At 39.3% G+C, this 21,621-nt stretch overlaps 1 protein-coding gene across 2 annotated transcripts in view; it reads right to left on the bottom strand.

The window, feature by feature from the left end:
- ubr3 (ubiquitin protein ligase E3 component n-recognin 3) overlaps positions 1–20,988 on the bottom strand; it is a 39,963-nt gene extending 18,975 nt beyond the window's left edge. The window contains exons 1-29 of one of the 2 annotated variants that reach the window (XM_065962139.1): positions 20,540–20,988; positions 19,309–19,448; positions 18,932–19,084; positions 18,211–18,366; positions 17,676–17,713; positions 17,019–17,085; positions 16,810–16,940; positions 16,358–16,586; positions 15,529–15,708; positions 14,512–14,645; positions 14,276–14,362; positions 14,120–14,185; positions 13,930–14,019; positions 13,695–13,823; positions 13,564–13,616; positions 13,337–13,470; positions 12,079–12,164; positions 11,852–11,993; positions 10,936–11,032; positions 9,904–10,045; positions 9,518–9,622; positions 9,257–9,427; positions 7,734–7,766; positions 6,443–6,888; positions 4,956–5,044; positions 1,680–1,829; positions 876–1,009; positions 618–728; positions 106–306 (exon numbers count right to left, since the gene is read on the bottom strand). In XM_065962139.1, coding sequence (XP_065818211.1) covers positions 106–306; positions 618–728; positions 876–1,009; positions 1,680–1,829; positions 4,956–5,044; positions 6,443–6,888; positions 7,734–7,766; positions 9,257–9,427; positions 9,518–9,622; positions 9,904–10,045; positions 10,936–11,032; positions 11,852–11,993; positions 12,079–12,164; positions 13,337–13,470; positions 13,564–13,616; positions 13,695–13,823; positions 13,930–14,019; positions 14,120–14,185; positions 14,276–14,362; positions 14,512–14,645; positions 15,529–15,708; positions 16,358–16,586; positions 16,810–16,940; positions 17,019–17,085; positions 17,676–17,713; positions 18,211–18,366; positions 18,932–19,084; positions 19,309–19,448; positions 20,540–20,973 — 4,128 coding nt within the window. In that variant the 5' untranslated portion in view covers positions 20,974–20,988. The remainder of the gene's footprint in view (positions 1–105; positions 307–617; positions 729–875; positions 1,010–1,679; positions 1,830–4,955; positions 5,045–6,442; positions 6,889–7,733; positions 7,767–9,256; positions 9,428–9,517; positions 9,623–9,903; positions 10,046–10,935; positions 11,033–11,851; positions 11,994–12,078; positions 12,165–13,336; positions 13,471–13,563; positions 13,617–13,694; positions 13,824–13,929; positions 14,020–14,119; positions 14,186–14,275; positions 14,363–14,511; positions 14,646–15,528; positions 15,709–16,357; positions 16,587–16,809; positions 16,941–17,018; positions 17,086–17,675; positions 17,714–18,210; positions 18,367–18,931; positions 19,085–19,308; positions 19,449–20,539) is intronic. The other variant, XM_020651463.3, reaches the window with a different exon arrangement.
- Positions 20,989–21,621: the final 633 nt, after the last annotated feature.

The raw sequence follows: 21,621 nt of genomic DNA, 5'->3' as shown, positions 1-21,621 counted from the left end.
CTCAGAATTATTAACACTGGTGATTCATCTATCAACAACCAGCACTGACTGTGTGCTCAGAATGCAGCAGTGCAAAACATACAGTGTGCTTAATGTGAAACTTACAGGGAAAAGGCCGAGTTTCTCCTGAAGATCTTCCACTTCCTTCACAATCACACACGTCTTCTTGTTTGTGGGTGTGTGCCAGGCAGCAGACTCAGTGCCCCGCCCAGGGCGACAGGGAAGGACACTATTGGCAAACTGTCGACACAGTGGGCAAGTAAATTCACCCTTGTCAACGGAGAAACCCTGGAGGACCTGGTCATTCTGGGAAAAAAAAGACATCCATGGAGATTCACCTTCACAATCCAAACTCTAAACAGTTGACACTTGAGTCTTAAAGGTTAAAGTATCAAGTACAAAGGATCGCTTTGGCATGAAAGGAAGGTGAACCAAAATCTTAAGTTAACTTCAGTCCAAGCAATACAATAAAATAAGAATGTATTAAAAGAGTTCAAAAGAGTAATGACTTAAATAATTCATCAATGGTCAAAATTGTCATCGATTCATTTTCTGTCAAATAACTATTATAATTAGCATAATGACTAATCATTTAATGAGGTCAAGCTTTCACTTACCCTCAGAGACTCCATGTATGACTTATGGCAATCTATATGTAAAGTGTGTCCACAGGTCTGGACGTAGACACCCCCATCCCAACCTATTGACACAGACTGCAGACAGGAGCTCTGCAGAATTCAAAGGAGAGAAATCACATCAATGAGAGTTTGTATTCAGGAATTTTAACTCTGTGGCCTTCTGTTAATTGTGTTGTTGGTTAACAAAAAACATACATTTGGTGTGAAAAAGAAGGTCATATTTTATGCGACACCTACATCTTTGAAAAACCGCTGCATGAGCGTGAGCCGGACATCGTGAGCCACTCCACAAGTGTCCGCAGCGTAGATGTGCTCGTCATCAGTTGTTGGTAGATTCTTTGCCTCTTTGCTTTTGCAGCGATGCCCGAGCACTAAAAGTTAATTGTAAAAGTCAGAGATGAGTTATGATGTCATAAGGCTGCCTAACTTACACAGTATTTCTAAAAAAAAGGTCTGAGATTGTGATTTCTGTCAGTTGGAACAGGGATACAAGTAACACATACACTATCGTCTTTTAAGAATATTAAGAATGCATAGTCATAAATAATTCCCTGCAAAAATTCCCAACTCCCCAGGTGACAGCTTCAAATGATTTAGGGTACCACTTACCATCTAGAACTTACAGATATTTCAACAAAGCACTGTTGGTCATTGTCGGTAGATTTTAAGAGATGTCATACTCGTGGTCAATTTTGTCAGTCTTTTTAACCCTTTACAGAGTGACTAATCACTAATTAAACAACTAATTGACTTACATGAAAGTAATACTCCTCTGTCCTCTTAAATAAAAAACAGAGAATGATAAATGTGCCAATTAAACCACCTATTTAAAGTCAGATGTAGCGACTCGAATTTGATACACATAATAGAAATTATAATAATAATAATAATAATGTAAATAAATGTTTAGATTTAAAAAGCAATAAGTCAGGTCTGGTTGTTCAAATTGTACAAAGGATCCAAAACAATCCATGAATCTGTGTATGCTATTAATGTTAATGTCTGAAAATGGAAAAGGGAGGTTGATGGGGTATGTAGTACCGGAGGATGCTTGGAGGAGAACTACGAGGCCGGTGGGTCTGTCCTCAGTGGAAGGTCCACTCTGGCCACAGATTACACAGTCATAAAGAACCTCAGACTCCATCACTTCAGACGCTCCCAGGTCCATGGCAGCCTCTGTTTCAGGGGATTCTAGTATTAAAAAAGAAGGAAATCTCAATAAAAGTTGAAAGTATATAAGTGCAATAACTGTCCAGCTCCTAAATAATAACAATGGCATACACAGGAATAGGCCAATAATTATTTCTGATTATAAATTGATGCAAAGCAATGAGTCAGGTCTGAGCATTTGCAGCAGAACTGTAAAAAGAACTTGAAAGTCTCTTGAATGCAGCATAATGCCCTTGAACTCACAACCTTGGCCACTGGTGGCAATGGGATCATGATGACCTGTCTAGATGTGATAGTGAAGCTTTTTTCACACAGACTGAGGCATTTACCAGGCTCTTGATAGCAGCTGTCCAGGCTTGTAATGGCAGAATTCATTCTAGAAAAAACTCTCCAATTATCAATAAAAAAAAAAAAAATCTGAAAATATGTATACTCCATCAAGACAACTGAAATAATTTTTCATGTTTTGACAAAGATGGATGGCTCCATAAGTTCTGATGTTCAAAGCGAAATTGATTGCAATCAGGAATGAGACTGGCAAAGGACGAAAATAATTCTCTGCCTTCCCTATCTGCATGACTGGCAGAGCACTAGAGGTCAATTACTGTTGGAAGATTAGTTTTAAATGTTAAAAACTGTGTTTAATTTGAGCAGTAGATGTTGTGCAGAAATGTCAAGCTGTGTTGGAAATTGATTCATTGCTTTTTGGAGAGATTTGTTCTCAAGAGAGGTCAGTGTGTTCCTGGGGAAATGAAGGATGTATTACTGTAGATGTCAACACCACGGCTTTAGCCCCGGGCTCATCCACTACATAACCAACACTGTGTGCGCATGCGCATAAACACTGTGTCAAAAGGAAAATACACAATGACAAGCAAAAGGTTATTGTTTCTGAAGTATGCTTCCTACACATTCATTTGTAAAGCCTCCCTTGAAGTATAGTATGCACAAATTGCACATATGGGGGTTTTATTTTTATTCTCTTTCAAATACTGCCACCCTAATGCAAGCCTTATTGCAGGCCAGATATCTAGAAATGGCCTTCATTGAATTCCCTGGATTTAAATAGAAATTCTCCCATCCGATTATAATCCTACTCTTATACAGGTGACGTAAAGCCAGCAGTGAGCTTGAAGTAAAGTAACTTAATTTTCTGCATGAAGTGTATAGAAAAGGGTCAGCATACAGTCCTGCTAAAATGGCCCGTCTGTTCACAGCTGCCATTATTCATTCGCTAACCATGCTGTGTCAGGGTGGGCCCTGAGAGTCCGGCCCACTATTAGAGCTTTGATCCTCTGTGCCCTGCAGCCACCCACACTCCCAAAGGAGCCCTCTCCTCTCAAGTTCTCCTAACAGGCCTACAGAGACCACGAGCTAGGGCTTGGCCAGATGTCACCTTGCCCGAGTGTAAAGGCAAAGCAATGATGGGTTTATTTCAGCCAACAGCGCCGTTCTATAAGGGCCACTGTAGCAAAATGACCTTCAATCTAAAAGTGTTTTTGTGGTTTTATAAGGCCATGTGAAACTAGTTTGATGAGCACATTCTACCAGAGCTGCAGCTGTGCACAATACAGTGTTGTCAACTTAACCTGTGCTGATGACATAAATATCCAGAACAGTACATTTTACTCTTTACTAGGGCTGGGCACGTTAACGCATTATTTTCGCGTTAACTCATGAATTAATCATCACCGACAATTATTTTATCTCGCATTAACGCAGTTTTTATTATTTATTTTCTTATTGTAAAAGTCTGTTGCTCACTGACTTTTATTTTGTAAAATTCCATCGGGAGCGAGCCTAGTATGTTGCTTACTGCTGTGGCACTCAGGAAACAGCCAGAAAATAATTGGCGGATAATCAAGTATGGAGAAGGGTACAGAACTTTTACATGGCCATTTTCATTTTAAAGTTCTTCCAGACGGCGCAGTCGACAGAGCCAAAGTTATTTGTAACCACTGAGAAGTAAAATTTTCTTATCACCGGAGTACTTGATAAGTACTCCAAAATATGTTGCAGCCAGAAACTCAGGCGGACGTTGAAAGGTCGTTTGACTTGTCTTGACTTTATTTAAGCATTTAACAAAGACCCAGTACCTTCATTCACTCTGCCTACGAGTCTCTTCAGCTGCTCAATAATAACTACAGCTTTCTTGCTAACTCCGGAGCATCACAACAACCACTCTTCTTTTCTCAACTCCTGCATGTCACTGTCACTCACAGACTCCACCTTGTGGTGTAGATTATGCAGCGTATCTAATTAATAACATGTCAACATCAACTGCTTGAATAATGTTGCAGTTCAGAAAAATACATTAACATTAGCAACTCTGAAGATGAATTCAAAACGATTATAAACTAAAGAATTTCAAAATGACAAGTACAACAAAAATGTGTTTGTGGGGTCCCCGATAACCAAACAATAAACATCAATGTTCTCAATTGACCTGTCACACTCTCCCCCACTTTAAAAATGGCGTCCCGACATTTTCATTATACCTCTTAGCCTAAAACCTTTCTGGGCAGTTTTTTTAATATAACAAACAGGATGACATTATACCCTTGCAGTGGCAATAAGCTTTAGTTTTGTATTTATTTGCTTTGATTACGTTGTTTAAGTTGAGAAGTACATTTACAATAAAAGTGCGCTATACACTACTTTTGAATTCATTATTGGATTTTGCGTATAACAATGCGATTAATCGTGATCAATCACAGTTTCCCAGCCCTACTCTTTACCAATACAAAACTTATTAAAATATGTAAAGAAAGAAAGGGATCGACAGAGAACTATAGAATACTGAATTAAACTGCTACAGACATAAATATAACCAAAAAGTTTAGGTGAACTCCTCAAACATGTTAGTGTTAATATTTAGAACTATTCATTCAGTGTGGCTCACATGTTTGGCTGAGAGCATTCATTTTACAGGTTGAATACTGAGCTTACCACTATGGTAGTACAAGTATGCCTGAGCATGGAAGATTGCATGCTCATAAGTCCCACTAATGCTTCTGCTTTTACAGAGCATTCTGCAACGATAAGAATTTTGAAAGCAGCTGCTGTGAATGATGCGCTATTATATTAAAGTTTTACAACAAAGACAACAAGTTGGCAAAATAAAAACATGGGCCAGACTTTTCTTACCAACATCCATGGCTGTTTCCATGAAACTCTTCTGCCTGGAGGCAAATTCAGCCAGCAGCTTCTGTTGCCTCTCTCTAGCCCTCTGACGTCTGAAAGAAAGAACAAGAAAAGTTGTTTTACTGAAACAACCAACCACTTTTAACTTGATATCAAAACCAAACCAATAGTAACTGCATGAGTACTTAAAATATTGTAATTCTAAAACGAAAAAAGGGACTTCATACACTTGTAGAAACGTATCAGAAGCCTGTTGTCAATCACTTTCTCCATTTAAGTGCATTAACCATTGCACGTCTACTTCAAGATTCAAGATTCAAAAACCTTTATTGTCTTATCACATAGTGACAGATGCCTTCATCAAGGCACATGATCCTGGATAATGGGCATGTTTCCCCTGATCACACACAGCATGTGCAGCAGAATCTATAAAGCTATACACACGGCTAATTTCAACATGGCTGTGTTGTAAAGTTTGAGGGGTTAATCATTTAACTAACATGGTGGTTTGAGCCGCTCTGCAGACATGCCGGGCGAGAGCTGACTGTAAATTAAGTTCCTAATAAGAGGACATAAACAAATACTGACAGGAGCGTCACAGCTCAATAATCTTCACTGATGGCTTCAGGGTTGCAGACAACCAGCATGAGGAATGGACGGCAGCTTCCCTACTCTCGCTGCTACCAACTGCACTGCTGCCTGACGGTTGCCTTGGAAACAGCGCTGGTTCGTGCAAATTCGAGATATTCTACCTTTACCTTAGTCTGTGGGGTGAAGCCAACCCCAAAAGCAGGTAATTATTAAACGGTTATAGCCTGTTCCATCATCATTAGAGGAGGGGAGTGGGAGATACGGACTAGTGAGTGAATGTGAGGTGAAAAGCCAAAAACCAACCAAGTTTCAGTGATTTCTCTTAAACAGCCAAGAGACCCCATTTCCATAGAAGTCCAAAGATATTTTTTTTAAGAAAAGGGTGGTAAAAAAAACAATTTAATAAAGAAGTAGTTAGATCTACTTGTGTTTTGTCAGCATGTTTTAGAGTGAAATTGTTTCTCACCACCTCTCAATAACATGATTGATAAACCTGAACACTTCCCTTGTAGATGCTTTTTGCTGAACAGTGACTTCAGCTGTTTAAAATATATCATTGAGGATAACACAGAATTGGTGCTTCCTGTTATTTGCACTATACTTGACTGTAACATTTTGCATTTGTGTTTATTTATAAAGAAAAAAGTGTGGCTTGATATTATATACAACCTTTGTCCATATAGACTAAGCATCGGGGCTGTTGATGCAATTGGATAGCAATAACCAATCAACAACAAATGATAACATAACTTCCTTTAAGGACAGTTGCATGCACATAATATAAATGCACAACCTTTGTGTGTGTGTGTGTATATATATATATATATATATATATATATATATATAAATAATGAGCAATGAGGTGTGCAAATTCATGGGGTGAATATGTGAAGTGTTACCTCTCTTCTTTATCCATGGCTTTCTTGTCTGTGGGACTGTTCTTCTTCGGTGGAACAGGAGGACAAACCTTCCCACAAATGTCCTGGATGCTACGCTTGATTTGGCAGCTGCGTGTGGCCGCCTTGGTGAGGATGCGCTCAATGGCTGTAATGCCATCACCATGGGCGTGATGACTCGTGTCCATGTCCTCCAGCCATGATGGAGACAGGGAGTTCTGCTTGGACGACAACTTCTGGTGGAGCTTGATGAGGAGGGACAGCATGCTCTCCCGGATCTCCAGGATCTCAGTCACCAGCTGAGGTGGTGTTCCTGGTGGGACCCAGCGTGTGGAGGAGCTCTTGGGCCTGACAACCGGGGAGGCCTCAGTGCTGCTGCGGTTGATTATCTCCTGGAACTTCCTCCTGCGCTCAGCCACGAGGCTGAACACCTGAGCTTCACGCAGGTTCTAGGAAAACATGAAACAGAAAGAACACATTTTTAATAAAACATCTAGTTATGATTTGTGTGAGCCCACTTCTTAGTGTTGCACGATATGCACACACATCATACAAAAAATGTCAAAAACAAACAAACATTATCACAGCAAACAACACCACATCATGTTAGAAAAACATCTGTGCTGATAGGAGAGACAAAACCCCACGTGGCCAACATTTTTGCAAATTCCAGAAGCAAATGGGTGTTTTGTCAGATATTTAAGCCCCAGCATCATCTCCTAAAAATGCATCACCTATAGTCTAAATGGTTTTGATGGATTGGAGAGGTGCTTCATCATCATGGTGAGGCAGGCACAATACAAGGTAATAGCAGTTCAAACTTTCAGCTGACGTTTCACAAACACCTTCACTGAAAGCACTCTGAACAACCGTATTCCTGCACAAAATTCAAATCATCCCAATGTTAAAGCAGAAAAGACATCTGAAAGATTGCCATGACCTGACCTGACAGAGTGGACCTGAGCGGCACTGTTAAATAAACATTCATCAAATAGTCCACTCTAGGCAACATCAATCATGTTGACATGCGGTTAAAAAGCATTTTCCGAAACCTGCATTACACATGTAATTAGTTTCAGCAGTCAAGAAGGAGGACACACACACACACGCACGCACGCACGCACGCACGCACGCACGCACACACGCACACACACGCACGCACACACACACGCACACACGCACGCACACACACACACACGCACACACACACGCACACACACACGCACACGCACACGAAGCTGCTAGTGGCATCAAAGTCATCAGCTTGTTCCAAAGAAATGATGTAGATAACTACCTCTCTCCAATTTCCTGTTAAACGCCTCGAGTTCTGTGGAGCAGGTACAGCAAAATGAACACAAATAATGATGATATGAAAGAGAAGCATGAGGGAACTGAAAACAGCAAAAAAAAAAAAAAAAAAAAATTATAAATAAACTGTCAGAGTAACGCTCAAAGAAAATGTGAAAAACAACGTCTGTGTTTTTGTGCGTTCATGAAAGCATGCTTGGTACATGATGGTAAATCATGAAAGCAACAAAGTTATGAGGATCTATCCGCTGGAGACCACAAACACCTTCACCAAATATCATGAAATGTATCCGATAGTTATGAGATATTTAATGTTGGCCAGTAAAGAGTCCCATAAAATCAAAATACATTTACATTGCACTCGTCATTTATACAGCAGCAGCTTGCCAACAATGACAAAGACAAAAAACATTTTAAACTATTTTTTATTAATCTTTAAACTGTTTTCAACACTTTAGGGCTTATACTTATTTGGTGTCCAATGAGATGCTTTCTTAAAACTTATGTTCTACTACTTACTTCTTACACTTGGCTTAGTTTTGGAACAATTAGTGGAGACTGACTTGTCTTTTCCTACCAGGATCGAAATACTCCGATATCTGTCCTCCTGCTAAAGTAGTGAAGTGCGTGGTGAGAGATTGGATAAGCGAGTGGGCCTGAATCAGTGACGCTGAAGAAGAGGAGTTGACGAGTCTGACAGCCGGTTTACATTTGTAAATTCAGGGCTACATTCAAGGGTTAACACCACCAGTGCCCCCTAACCTTAGGTGAACAACTGTATCACCAATGCCTCGAGCCAGCCCTGCATTTAGCACTAATGGTAACTTATCCTTGACGACTCCTTTCTCTAGCTGGTTGTTTTTAAAGCAACACAATTATGCAAATCAAATATACCTCTGCTAGAAGTGTCATGGGAAGTTTGATTTTCAAGTTTCTTTTGATCTTTTCACAGGTATCATGCTTTTGTAAGCGAAACAACAGAACCATATCAATTTAGATACGACCACTAAATCTAAAGTGTGTTTTGATTCTATGTTAACGATCCTGCTTTTAAACAAGGTATTTGAAATGTTGGAACCGTCTTTATATGGCAGCAAAAGCATCATGTAGCATTTTCTGTAACCAAAATGAAGAAGAGAAAACCAAGCCTGACCGCCCAGTGCTGCTCCACTGGATGACAAAGAGAAACTAAACTGACAGTAAAACAAGCCGGGCATGCTTTATGCATATCGAGTGTTGTCATCCTTCCAGAATACCCGCAGTATTGACATTGGAGTGTGTTTTCGGACTCCTGTCAAGTAAAGGCCAATAAACATTGGTCTTTAACTTGTCTTCTCCTCAGGAAAATATCTGGTTGTTGGGCATTCGGATGTGCACTTTTCAACCTCAGTAGTTTAAATTCACCATTTTATACTGGCAGGATGCAAAATCATTATAGTGTTAAAAACTCTGCTAAAAGATGACTGTGATCCCAAGGAAAAAGACAACGGCTGGTAGTTTCTTTTTTACCTGTCCATATGAAGAGGCCTCAGTGCTGGTGCTTGGAGGGGCCTCTCTCTTCACCTCAGGAGCCGTCTCAGGAACACGAACCCTCACAAAGTTGATGACGTGGTGTAGGTTGGAGAGCAGGTTAGTGCCGGGGAACCAGCTGTCATGGCAGTGCTCCTCAATGCAAGGCTCCTAGAAGAATATGATCCTGTAAGATTCTGGTGGACATCAGAAGTCTAAACAGTAAGGAGAGTGGTAGTAACTCAAACAAATATATCTGACCTCATCCTCCTTGTTTTCTTGAACCTGGTTGTCCAAGCCTAGCTCGATCAGGTACAGCACCATGCACAGCACATGTTCGGACATATTCTGATGATCCATCCATATCTAGAAAATATTAAACAATTACATTGAAGACATTTTCAGCTTTTGTTTATCATCAAACCGTTTAAATGGTCTTTCGTTACCTAATCATTTTCTGCTTATTTGCATTTCATCAGTCTTGTATTGTACAAAAAAGCTTGCAACTTGTCAGCACCAATTGATTGACCAATTCATATTTATGTACCAATTATATATGGTCATTTCAATTTAGCCCAAGGACCAAATTGAGATGCATAGCAGCGCTGTATTACACCAGATGAAATGTTATTGAAACTAAGACTCACCTTGTAGAGGAGAGTGAATATCACGATGTGCAGCGTCTTGCAGTGCAGCAGCTTGATTAGACCTTTGTAACAAGGGTGCAGAGGAGTCCTCTCCTTGTATGGTGGCCACGGGTTTCCAGTGTGGATACCAGACTGTTTAAGACTATAACAGGAAAGTAAGAAAATCAAACTGTTTAAAAAAAAAAAAAAAGGTTACAAAGACAGGTGCTTTACAGAAAGCAAAATGAAATAAAAATAAGATTACAAGGGAGTGACACCTTACAGTGTTCAGGATTAATTCACTGCACAAATTGTTTTTAGTCTGTGCAACAGAACAGCCGATGGGCAGCACAGTCGCTCACTCTATTAGTGATGATGGGACCATTGTTATATAAATCCAGGCTGACAGGCAATCCATCATCTTCAAACAGTGTGAATGAACAACATGAGGCTCTGTCACACTCTGAAGGGGGCAATGGCAGCTTCGATATGTTTCAAGGAGAAACATGGCTCAGTTTCATCTGGTTTCAAACACCTTAACCTCCCTCGATAAGCACGTGGCGCATGTGAAAGAAGTGCAATCACCTGCATCACTGATCCATTCATACTTTCAATCACAAAGTCCCATTATAAACAGGTTATCTTCAAAACCACTGTTTAAAGCACTCAGTGATGCACCCTTTCCTTGTATTAAAAGGTTCAAGCGACCCCTTGAGAAAATCAACCCAGGAGTATCTCCTTCCCCATCCACCTGACACATCGTGTTAGGAGACGTCTGTAACACAATCTAACAACAAAGATTTCCTTGATTCTAAAACAATTTAGACTGAAATATTGATTTTTCTCGACAGCTATCTAATTGGAACTGACTTGGGCGCTCGGTTGACATGACCTTTCTTTTCATTTGCTTTAATGTGCATGTGAGAGAGGGGAGCCTGAGGCACTGAACGAAGTGTGATTCAGGTTGGATTGGTCAGTTAAGACTTCCTCAAAAATAAATGATTTAGGGAAATACATTTACTTCAGTACATTACTGCAACAGTATTAACTTACAATGCCGAGTATCTGTCCATGGCCGACTGCACGTCGCGACGGTAAACTGTTCTGAGGACGACCATGATGGGGTCAAACTCCTTCTCCCACACCTCGGCTTTTGGAATAAAGACAGAGAAACGTTTAGTAATCTTTGGTACACAGACACATTGATTCATCAACTCCTTCTTTATGTGGTCCAAGGTTGCCCCCAAGTGGTCAGTTTATGATATACATCTCAAACTCAACACAAAGACATTTAGGCTTCATCTTCACCAGTTTTACTCATTTCTATTTTAAATTGTAAGTATAAAGTGTGGTCTGAATATATGTACATTCTGACTATTCCATCCCTAAAGGTTATGTGAGAGACACATTGAACAAGTAGACAATTAAGCATTTAGTTTCTATTATGTGCACTATTGAATTAACAGAGAACCTCATCAAGAATTACTAGAATAAGTATTAATATTTCATATTTTATTGTTGCACAGCCGTAATAGAAAAAATACTGTAGATTTGGAGAAGATACTTGATTGTGTTATGTTTTATAATAAAGTAAAAAATACACCATGGTGTAATGTAACAATTAAATCTCTTAATTCTTAGATTTTATTTCCCGCATTCTTAAAGTCCATACACATGCAGTCCTTGTTTCTTCTAGTACTACTATTTGCCAATAGATGGCAGCAGACTGCACCTCTCATACACTACCCCATTGTGCAGATCCCTTGACAAACAGTGTTCTTGATAACTAATAACTAACATTGACACTTGACAGACACAACTTTTTTTTTTGACTACAAGTTAAAAAAAAACTTGCAGCTTTGTACAAACTCTGCATGAGTATAACCTGCTAATTATTTGACGTCTCCTACTGCACGTTTTAAAAAGGTTACATGATCTAGTATGTTGTTGGGTTTAATGGTCGCCTTACGTTTAGGTGTATACATGCCCTGCTGCATGGAGCCTCCGGGCTCAAACACTGGTGCCTTGAAGTCCGCCACATCAGACAGCATCTTCTCAAAACTACAACTCCCTGGCACAATGCCACTCTTTGGGTTGGGGTTCTCAGGAATCTAAGAAGGCACTGTTTAAGAAAACATGTTCATGGCTCAGAGTGTAACTGCTCTTTAATGCACTTGTTTTGTTGTTGAAGGATACAAGGTCTAACAGCGCGCTGTGTGTACGGTCATTCATACACAGTTGCGATACCATCTCAGCCCGAAGGATCTCGTCATCCGTCATCCCTGTTAGTGAGAATAAGAAGTAGAACGTAAACACCAACTGATACAGACTACTGCCCTACATAACATACCAATGAGCAGAACTCAGAATGAAGACCGTGGGGTTTAAGTGAATATATTGTTGTTTCTTTTAGCAAATAAAGTCTGTCTGCCACAATAACGTTTTTCTATGTAAGATATGTAGAGTCATTTTAACAAACACTAATAATGAAGCGCTTTGCTTTAATGCATCATAGAGCGCACTGTGCAGCAAACACGGAGAACAGTGTCAGTGTTAATACAGTTTGTTGTAGCAGGTATTTTTCTCCAGTACTAGCGAGATACTTTACTTTAAATCTAATCTTCAACCAGCAGTGGTGTTTCATAAGTGTGGAGGTGAATCTTAAAAATGTCCCCATACTGCATTTTTTCCCCGTCGCCCTTTCAAAAATGATAATACACCAAAATGAAAAATCAGCCTGATGATTTTGCTTGTTGCTCATGATAGGAAAAGCACATGTAATGATTAACTGTGGTTCTAATGTATTCAAGCTGTGACAGTGAGCCAGCAAGACAAATATCAGAGGCATCATAAAAACAGAAACAATCTGGAATGTAGCCATCTATGGAAATGCCAACATGGCATCTGAGAACAAAGGCCTTTAGTAATATGTGCTTTATGATGAAACTGGACAGGTCTGACTGTCATCACAATACACCAACTGTCAGTAATATATACTAACAGTCCAGATCATTAAGAGTACTTCAAATGTTCTTAACCCCGAAGAATTCATATTAATAACGATACATCTGACTTAATTTGACATGAAAAAAAAGCGACAAATAATTCTTGCTATTCCAGTAGCTGCACAAAAACCCCAATATTTTCTATTTTAAATAATACAATTAAAAAACATACCCTAAACATAATGTTCACAAAACATTCACTTACAAAAATCATCTTATTACTCCTTTTTGTAATTTGATTTGGAATAATTCATTTTAAGTTTCAGTGAGAAAAAGCAAAGAGAAACTTTTGCTGTAGCAAAGAGAAACTTTTAACGTTAGGAGTATGTTTCTAAATGTGTGAAAACATGAATGAATACAAGGGTCATTGAAATGTAACCTGACTGGATTCCTTTATAGTGTAGGCGGTTTACTCCTTGTACAATGTGCGCCTCCTCTGAACAGCTTACCCAAATGAATGCGAAGGCTCGTCAATATGACCAGGAAGGTGAGTGCTCCTTCAAGCATCGGCCTCTCCTGCTCAGAGTCTAAAACAGCATTCTGATGCTGAGACGCCATGGTCAACAAGTCAACCACTTTGAACCTGCGAGAGGGAAGAAGATGGTAACAATCTAATGTGTGTTTTATTAAAATTAGGAAAACTTGTTTAAACGCATGTGAAGGATTTAGAGCTTACCTCTCAAAGACACTTGAGATAAAGTAGTCAGGATCTAGTCTTGATGCACAAACCTATAAAATGAATAAATTACTATATTTGATCAAGCAGCTACATCAAATGAGCAATAACTTCTAGAACAGTCTACAAACCTGGAGCAGAAAGACATCTGGGTCAATCATGGAGTTACAGAAGTGTGACTGCACATAGGTCATTGCCTGTCCTTTGATCTGCAAGCCGTTCCTGACCCACATGTTGCTGTGGATCTCAGACAAGGATGCCTACAGCCATACACAGCAAAGACATATTCAAAAAGAGGCTATAGACATAAAGGAGATGAATACATGAATCCAAAGCATATGTGCTGTTGTGTCAGATGAGAGTTACCTGGATTTGGAGTGGATGCACCATGATCTTCATAAGCATCTCTTGGTCTGGAAGGAGGCTGTCCAGGTCCAGGCCTTGGCACTTTACAGCCTTAAGAGTTTTAAATTAAAAGGAATGAAGAGAGACTATATAAAAACCCAATCATTCAATACAGAGTCATGTCTTAAAGAGATAAGAGCGCCTGACATACCTTACTGAGGAACATGGCATAGTAGCGGTGCAGTGGGAGGTGAAAAGTCACTTGATTTGGAGCAGGCTAAAAAACAACAACAATACAAGAGCTATGAGAAATGATGGGAGGAGAGAGCTTGCTGGCAAAGACAGTAAGTTTATAATTAAGGGTTACCTCATCAATAAAGCCAATGGCATCGAACCAGATCTGCAGGGTCTCCAAGCAGTAGCGTACAACAGTTTTTGTATACTCCTGTGTCTCCTATTACAGACAACACCACATGATAGGAATTCACACAGGGTTATACTGCATACAGCACAAGGCGCTTGAGATGCATGTATGATTCATTCTTTATGAATATCAGGAAAGCAAAGGGGTGTGTGAGGAGTCCAAGTTTAAAGAGTACTTACTTTGACTTTGCAGTGTGTCAGGAGACCCCACATTGGCTGTGCACAGGCCTCCAGCTCTGCTGCAAATGCTGCATAGTATGTCTGAGACTCGAATTCCACATGCTCATTCAACTCCCGCTTATTCAGGTTCATACCTATCCCAGCAGGAAAGTGTGTAAGGTCAGTACTCAACACATGTTACAGGGCTTCTTTATGCTCCTGTGATCATACATTTTTAAAAAGAATAAGAAATCACAAAGACAGGAGTCCCTTTTAAAAACATAATAATAAAAAATCAATGTCTGTGCACTTATTACAACTGTTAGTTGGCATAACACAAGCATTACTATTCTACTTCTGCTTCATGTGACTGATGAAAGCCACTTCAGTCCAAATCAAATATAAACATTCAAAGCAAGAGCTGTGCAGTATACAATGTAATAGTGACACTGTGCACATGACATCAGCAAGAGGATACTCCAGCCCACTGTGAAGGGGGGGGGGGGTTATTTTTAGAGTTGTGGTAGAGTACACATGGCAGATGAGCAATACTTAACCACAACTCTAATTCAGTCATACACTACCTTACTCACTTTTTCTATGAGACGGTATAATCAGGAGAGGAAAGAAGAGGTCTGACTAAGCATAATGTTGATGTCAAGTCAGACTGAAAATCTGCACAAGCAGCAGCTATCATCTCAATTAAGTGCTGTTTTTTTACATGTTTTGGATGTTGTGGTATTGAGGTGTTGCCTGTCTCCCTGGTTCTCCCTCCATTCCCCTGACTGCTGCACAGAAAGTGCTGGATATAGAGGAGCTGGTGCCCACACTTTCTGGGCAGCTTGTGATGAGGAGCTTTCAGTTCTGCTATGAGTGACAGTCTATTGCGTGGTTGGCACAGCACCTTCCCGTCATGTTCTTTTTTGGCCAGTGTCTTGTTTATTGGTAATTATTTTGGTTAAGGAGGCCGTAACATGCAGCACAATGGAATGTATGCGTAAAAAAAGATTCTTTATGTGCAGTTAAATAATGTCTCACCTTGAAAAAATGACACAAAGCTCATCCATAGCATCAACAAGGAATGGTCTTCCAGGAACTTTTTTGCTACACTTTGGTGTGAGAGGATGTTAATAAAATCACTAACTAATGGCCAGTAGGTGTTGTTCTTTAACAGAGCCTCACTGCAGTTCACCACAACGTGGCGACTGTTCTCTTCATCTAAAAGGGAAAAAAATGATACAAGAGATTCAATTCCTTATTCAGATATTAAGCCAAAACATGAAAGAAAATTGGGGAAATAACAATGCATTAACAAGTCACACAGCCTGACAGCTTACTGCAGATACAAAAGGATTGCAGTCAAAAATTAAAAATTCAAGCTTATTCTGCTCAGAGCCCACACAGTGAGAGAGGCCAGGAGGATGAAACGTCATGTTTCTTTTCTTCATGGAGAAGGATTTCAAAAGCTGAATAAACAGCTATGTAGCTACGTTGCATGCAGTACATGTTTTTATTTACCATTATAATTTAGGTTGATGGTTTCTGTATTTAGAGCGAATGATGACCCAACAAGATTAACATAATGACATCCTAGTATAATATTATATATGCCTCATAACAAGGAGGTGGATCCAATTTGACTTTTGAAGTTATGTGATTTAGGCTTCATCTTTGTACCTGTATTTCAGGTAGTTGAAGCAGCAGCATCACCATGCATTCAGCTAAAAAAACTTCATAATTCAGACTGTAATGTAAGCAATCTCTTCTAAAATACAATGTCAGAAAATAACATCCTGCCATTAAAATTTCATTCTTTTAAGTACTGGGTTGTGATGAGGTGTTTTAAACTAAATCATCAGAGACTTACCCTGAAGTTCACTTTTAATAAGGCAACTCTCCATCATGTAAAGCAGGACAGTGACCATGATGTCCAGAAGCTGACACTCCTCCGTCACATGCCGAGCCAGTTCCTCGTTGCTGAACAGCTGCACACTAATATGTACAATGCGGTTGGACATGGTGTCTGACTCATGGCTTTTCATCAGTGTTTTCATGATGAATGCATAATGCTGAACAAATGTTTTTGTAAAAGTGATCTGCAAGACATGAAAGGACAGGCCCAAATTACAATTAAGGCGACATTTTAGGATGCTGCGGCTCAGATTGGCCATGGCCTCACAAAATAATACATGTCACTAGTATTGTTGCAGTTAGCCGGGAGTTTTTAAAGAACTTTTTATAACAAAACACCAAAAAATCCATTTAATAGTTATAGCAGACTTGTATTTCAGCAAATCAATAATGATATGAAAGAGATACCTTGTAATCTTGATCTGGCAACATGTTGAGTAAGAAGGTGACCATCTTCTGAGGAAACTCATATTTTATTGTCCAAAACAGCACCTCTTCCAGAAAGCATTTATGCTTCAATGATTCAATGATGCACGGGTCTGGGGGGCAGAAAGGGGACATTATAAGAACAAGAGTGCATGTTACATACTACATCATGTCATTTTCTTTACATTTACCTTTGGTACTGCTGCTCAGCTTAACCCTCTTCCTCTGTCCAACAGACAGCCCTGCATCTTGGTCTTCCTGAGAGGAAACAATAAATGACACAAATTTCAGCTAACGGGACTACGTATCCATAAAGTCCAAAATAAAATAAACTAACCTAGTTATTAGGTAAACCTTTAATTTATGTAAGTATGAAGTCACCATGTAGAAAGTGAAAATCCCTACCATTCACTTTTCATTAACTTTTTACTTGCAGAGTTCAATCATTGTTAAATGGTAAATCTAACAAAGGGAAGTAAAAATGTCCTCAGTCTATTGCATATTGACATAGTGGCATATTGATAGAAAAAGCTGGGGTTTCCTTCTCACAGAGCCCTGCAGACAGTGTCAACATATACAGGATTCATTGCAAGTAGGTGCTGCCTTTTTTTTCGGTCACATTCATTTTTTGCATTTCACCTTGGCTTGAATCTTCAGGGCTATTCTTGTTAGGCAAATGCTAAAGACTTTGTGTTGATAGTTTAAATGAGATTGAGAATCAATTAATTTAATATTTTTTTTACTCCTCAGGAAAAAAAAGAGACAAACGATTTGGTCCCTACACAAAAGTGTTGCATCAAAATGAGTTCAAACCAGTTTCTTATTCGATGTTAGAATTGTGTACATACCTCTTTATTAGACTCGACAGGGCTTCCTGGTGCAGCTCCTACAAAAAAAGAAGTAAACATGAAGCAACAAAAAGACATGAGTCGTATCCTTAGACACTGTAATAACACATTTAGAAGCACACAACTGAAATGTGTTAAGATTGCAATATACGATGTTAAATAAGCCATGAAACACTTTCTAATCCCCTGAAAGTCATGGAGGCTAAATTTGACCACTCTATTGCTGAGGTTTACGCTGTTAGGAAATCAACTTTTTTCACCTTACCCTACAAATCAATACTAGGTAATGACTGGGAAAAGTTCAAGTATGCTGTGTATAAAACGTGTAGGACAAAGTAGTAGCAGCAAGTTCAAAGGAATTTATTTATATTAAGTTAAATGTGCATACTTTAATGCCAATTGTTTATTTCCTTTGGATGTGTTACCACATAGCCTGACGAACAATCAGGAATTCAAATCTGTTTTTAAAGCCGTTTTAAACGGCTCGGCTGACCAATTATCATTCAATTCACAGAGATTGTAATTTCTATCTTACCCAAAAGGACTATTGCTCCTGCACCTCCTTCTGCACCGACAGTGACATCAGCAGTAGCTCCTTGAGCCTTCTCTTCCACAGATACTAGACCTGAATTTTTCAAGGCTGATAAATACTTGTCATAGTTCTTTTTAGCATACAAATTCTCCTCTTGGCCTGCAACAGTAAAGCATAACAGAAATTGTTAACAATTACAAAGACATGTCAAGATGACCAAAATGTAATAACTGGCAAAAGGAGCAGTTTATGACCAAAATTTTTCCTCCTGTGATTTTGGCATAAATACGGAGTCCCTAAAGTCCCAAAAAGTAAAAAGAAAAAAGAAAAAAAAGAAAAAAATTAAGATCTTGTGTGCACAACATATTTATCTTGTTCCTACAAGTTGTTATGTTGTGAGCACAACTTTTGGGGACTTCATGGGCTCCGTGCATAGGCATTCCTTGTTGTCTCATGTGTTGTCAAATGTTTACAGGTGAAGTAGAATCTGCCTTCTCCTCGTGAGTAGATAGAGAAATTGCAATGCATTTCCAAAAAAATGTAAATAAATAACATCAATTATGTAGTAAAGTAACATGACTTAAGTCATTTTAGAAATATTACTTAAGAAAAAAATGAAATCTCGAAACTTCAGAGGTGTCACTTTTCATTAAAAACATTCAACCCATCTTTTGCATATCAGACAAACAATCGGCAACAACACAACATCAGTTTCAGTATTTACCCATGCTCAAGTCTTTGAATATCTGCTGATTGGTTAAGATCTTTGTCAGTACAGTCCTCATTGCTCCGCCCATCTTTGTTAGCTCCTCCAGGAAGGAGATCTGAGGCTCCAGCTGCTGCAGGACTTTCTGTAGATCTCTCTCAGTTGAGGTGTCTGGTAAAGCAAGATTAGAGATAGAAGCCATCAGACACGTGATTTTGGATGCGAACAGTTGTATAACACTGGTATCCAGCGTGCCCAGCAGAACCTGGTTTGCATATGATATGCAACAACAGATCCATATGACAAATACACTGTACATATAGAGGTCAGTGTGACAATATGGAGTACTTCTCATACTCTTTGTTAAGAAAAGACTGTTCTCATAATTGTTTTACCTGGCTCAATGTATCCGTCTCTCAGATACTGTATGATACACAGGATAAAGCGAGGAAGAACCATCTCAGACATCAGAAGAAGGTCTCGAGGTATTGAGGGGATGTTCTCCCCTGTTCTCAACCGATGCCGTCTGCAAAACCTTTCACAGAAAAAAAGAAATTGCCAACCAAAATAAGAATCTGAAAGCTGTCTTTTTTTTACCTGCCCATACCCACAATGTGATCCAGAGCTTAACAAATACCATCACATCTCTTGCTTATGGTTTTCAAAACTCTGGCCAGCTAACAGAACTGGTCGACACTTGCACAATTTCTCATCACAACATGTTGACAGTCAAGATATGTTGCAATAAATTGTGTACAGATCAAAAAAAGTTTCTGTAAACTATGATCGTACAATAGGGTTTTAGAGAGACAAATTATCATCAGGAACTGAAATTAAATTGTGGTTGTCATTGCTTAAATTGTGAGCAATGACATAATCCATCCATGACGTTATCCATCATTGCACTACGGTCACTTTATTTATCTCATTTTTACTTTTACAGCTATATTGTATATATTAGTTCGGTTGTTCCATTATTCACCATGCACCTTATTAACTTATCATTTAGTATTTAGTATCTAGCCTACCTGCACATAGCTCTGTGTGTGTGTGTGTATATATATATATATTTATTTCTTGTTTACTGCACATAGTTCTGTTTACATCTGTTAGTCCGATCACTGTCCACTTATATCTACTCTTTTTATATTTCGTATTTTAAGTTAAGTTTAAGCTTTAATTTGTATTTAAATTGACACTTTATATTTAGGTTAAAATATTTCATCTACCTGCACTGTTGTTATTTTACTGCTCTGTGTGCCTTTGAATTACCCCCCGGGGACAAATAAAGTTTTTTTAATTGAATTGAATAATAATAAATACAACTTTATTTTAGCAATTAAATATAATTCAGACTTCAAAAATGTAAGGCTAACCCTCGGAGCAGAGGTGCTTAGTCAAGTGATTCCTATTAATAAATGACAGGAGCATCGTAACATTCAAAACGGCTTTCATTTGTCATTTATAAGAACATCTCAAACGGAATTATGGATACTGAAGCCAACTACGCACATCAGATAAATGTATTAACTTAGGTGACATCTAACCAACACCTGTCAAACCCGTTACCTGGATGACCATAACGATAGCATAGCTTAGCTTAGCTTGCAGCTAGCTTGGACTTACCCACTCTCTCGCATGACATTACTGTCTCCACAGTCACAGGCCCCACCAGCCTGGCTCCTGAACATGTTGAAATCATGGCCCGTGTGGTCCCCGTTATTGAAACACTCAGCACACAGTGACATACACGGGGAGATACCACAGGTGCGACATCGATAAGCCACGAAGTTAGCGGTCCAGACCAACCCGCACAGGGTCGCGTTGTCATAGGACCGGACCGTTCTGCAGAACTCCTCGAAACCTTCTCCTCCTGCAATCAGACATTTACACCAGTCCAGAGCTTCTGTGTCAGCCGCTGGGTTTTCAGGATTTAGTACGACGTCGAGCAGCTCCTGAAGTTGTCGGACCCCGGTGCTATTATCAGTCCGGTTTAAGTCTGCCTTCAAGTGGGCGGCGGTAGATTTCTTGTCCCGGCGCAGCAGCGACGCCGCCATCATGCACTCTGGCTTGTCCACAAATTTATTTTTGTTGTCTTGTTACCCTGTTCTCGTGAATTCTCGCGATATAACCCGTTGCGTCGTTTTTGTTTACGAACTTCCAACTGTGTACTCTGCCCTACAAAGGATAAAGGCAGTAACTTCAGTTTTTTCAAAAATTATTTTTTGTCTTTTTTGGAACATTATAGATGTGCTTTATTATGTGGACAGATATCTTGAGTCAATTGTGTTGTTTTTTAAAGAAAATAGTAGGTTGTATTTGCCTTAACTTCCAAAAGCCCTCAAGAAACCAAGGCAGAGTCCAGTAACTTCACTTAAGGGTCTTTGCCTTTGTTTTACTGCGGATCAAAGTGAAGTTACTGTTTCACTGCAGTGGAGTTAAGGTGTTATGCCTTTGTTTTCATATCTGTCATTAAGCACTTCTGACACACACAGTAGCTTGACTAAAGTGTAGCAAAGAAATAGTGTTGGTTGTGTTATTTTAACCGTGCAACCAAGTGAAATACAGTATCAAATGGAAGTTAATGCCTTTTGCCTTGGCATGACCCCGTATTATTGTACAGGCAATGCAAAGGCAGAGTACCTTAACTTCCAAATAAGGGTCAAAGGTCATGTTTGAGCTAAAGATTTTTATGAACATTAATAACC

This window comes from Labrus bergylta, chromosome 13, assembly GCF_963930695.1.
Source record: "Labrus bergylta chromosome 13, fLabBer1.1, whole genome shotgun sequence".
NCBI lineage: Eukaryota > Metazoa > Chordata > Actinopteri > Labriformes > Labridae > Labrus > Labrus bergylta.
The sequence above is the reverse complement of the archived record's forward strand: the minus strand, read 5'-3'. Positions and strand labels throughout refer to the sequence as shown.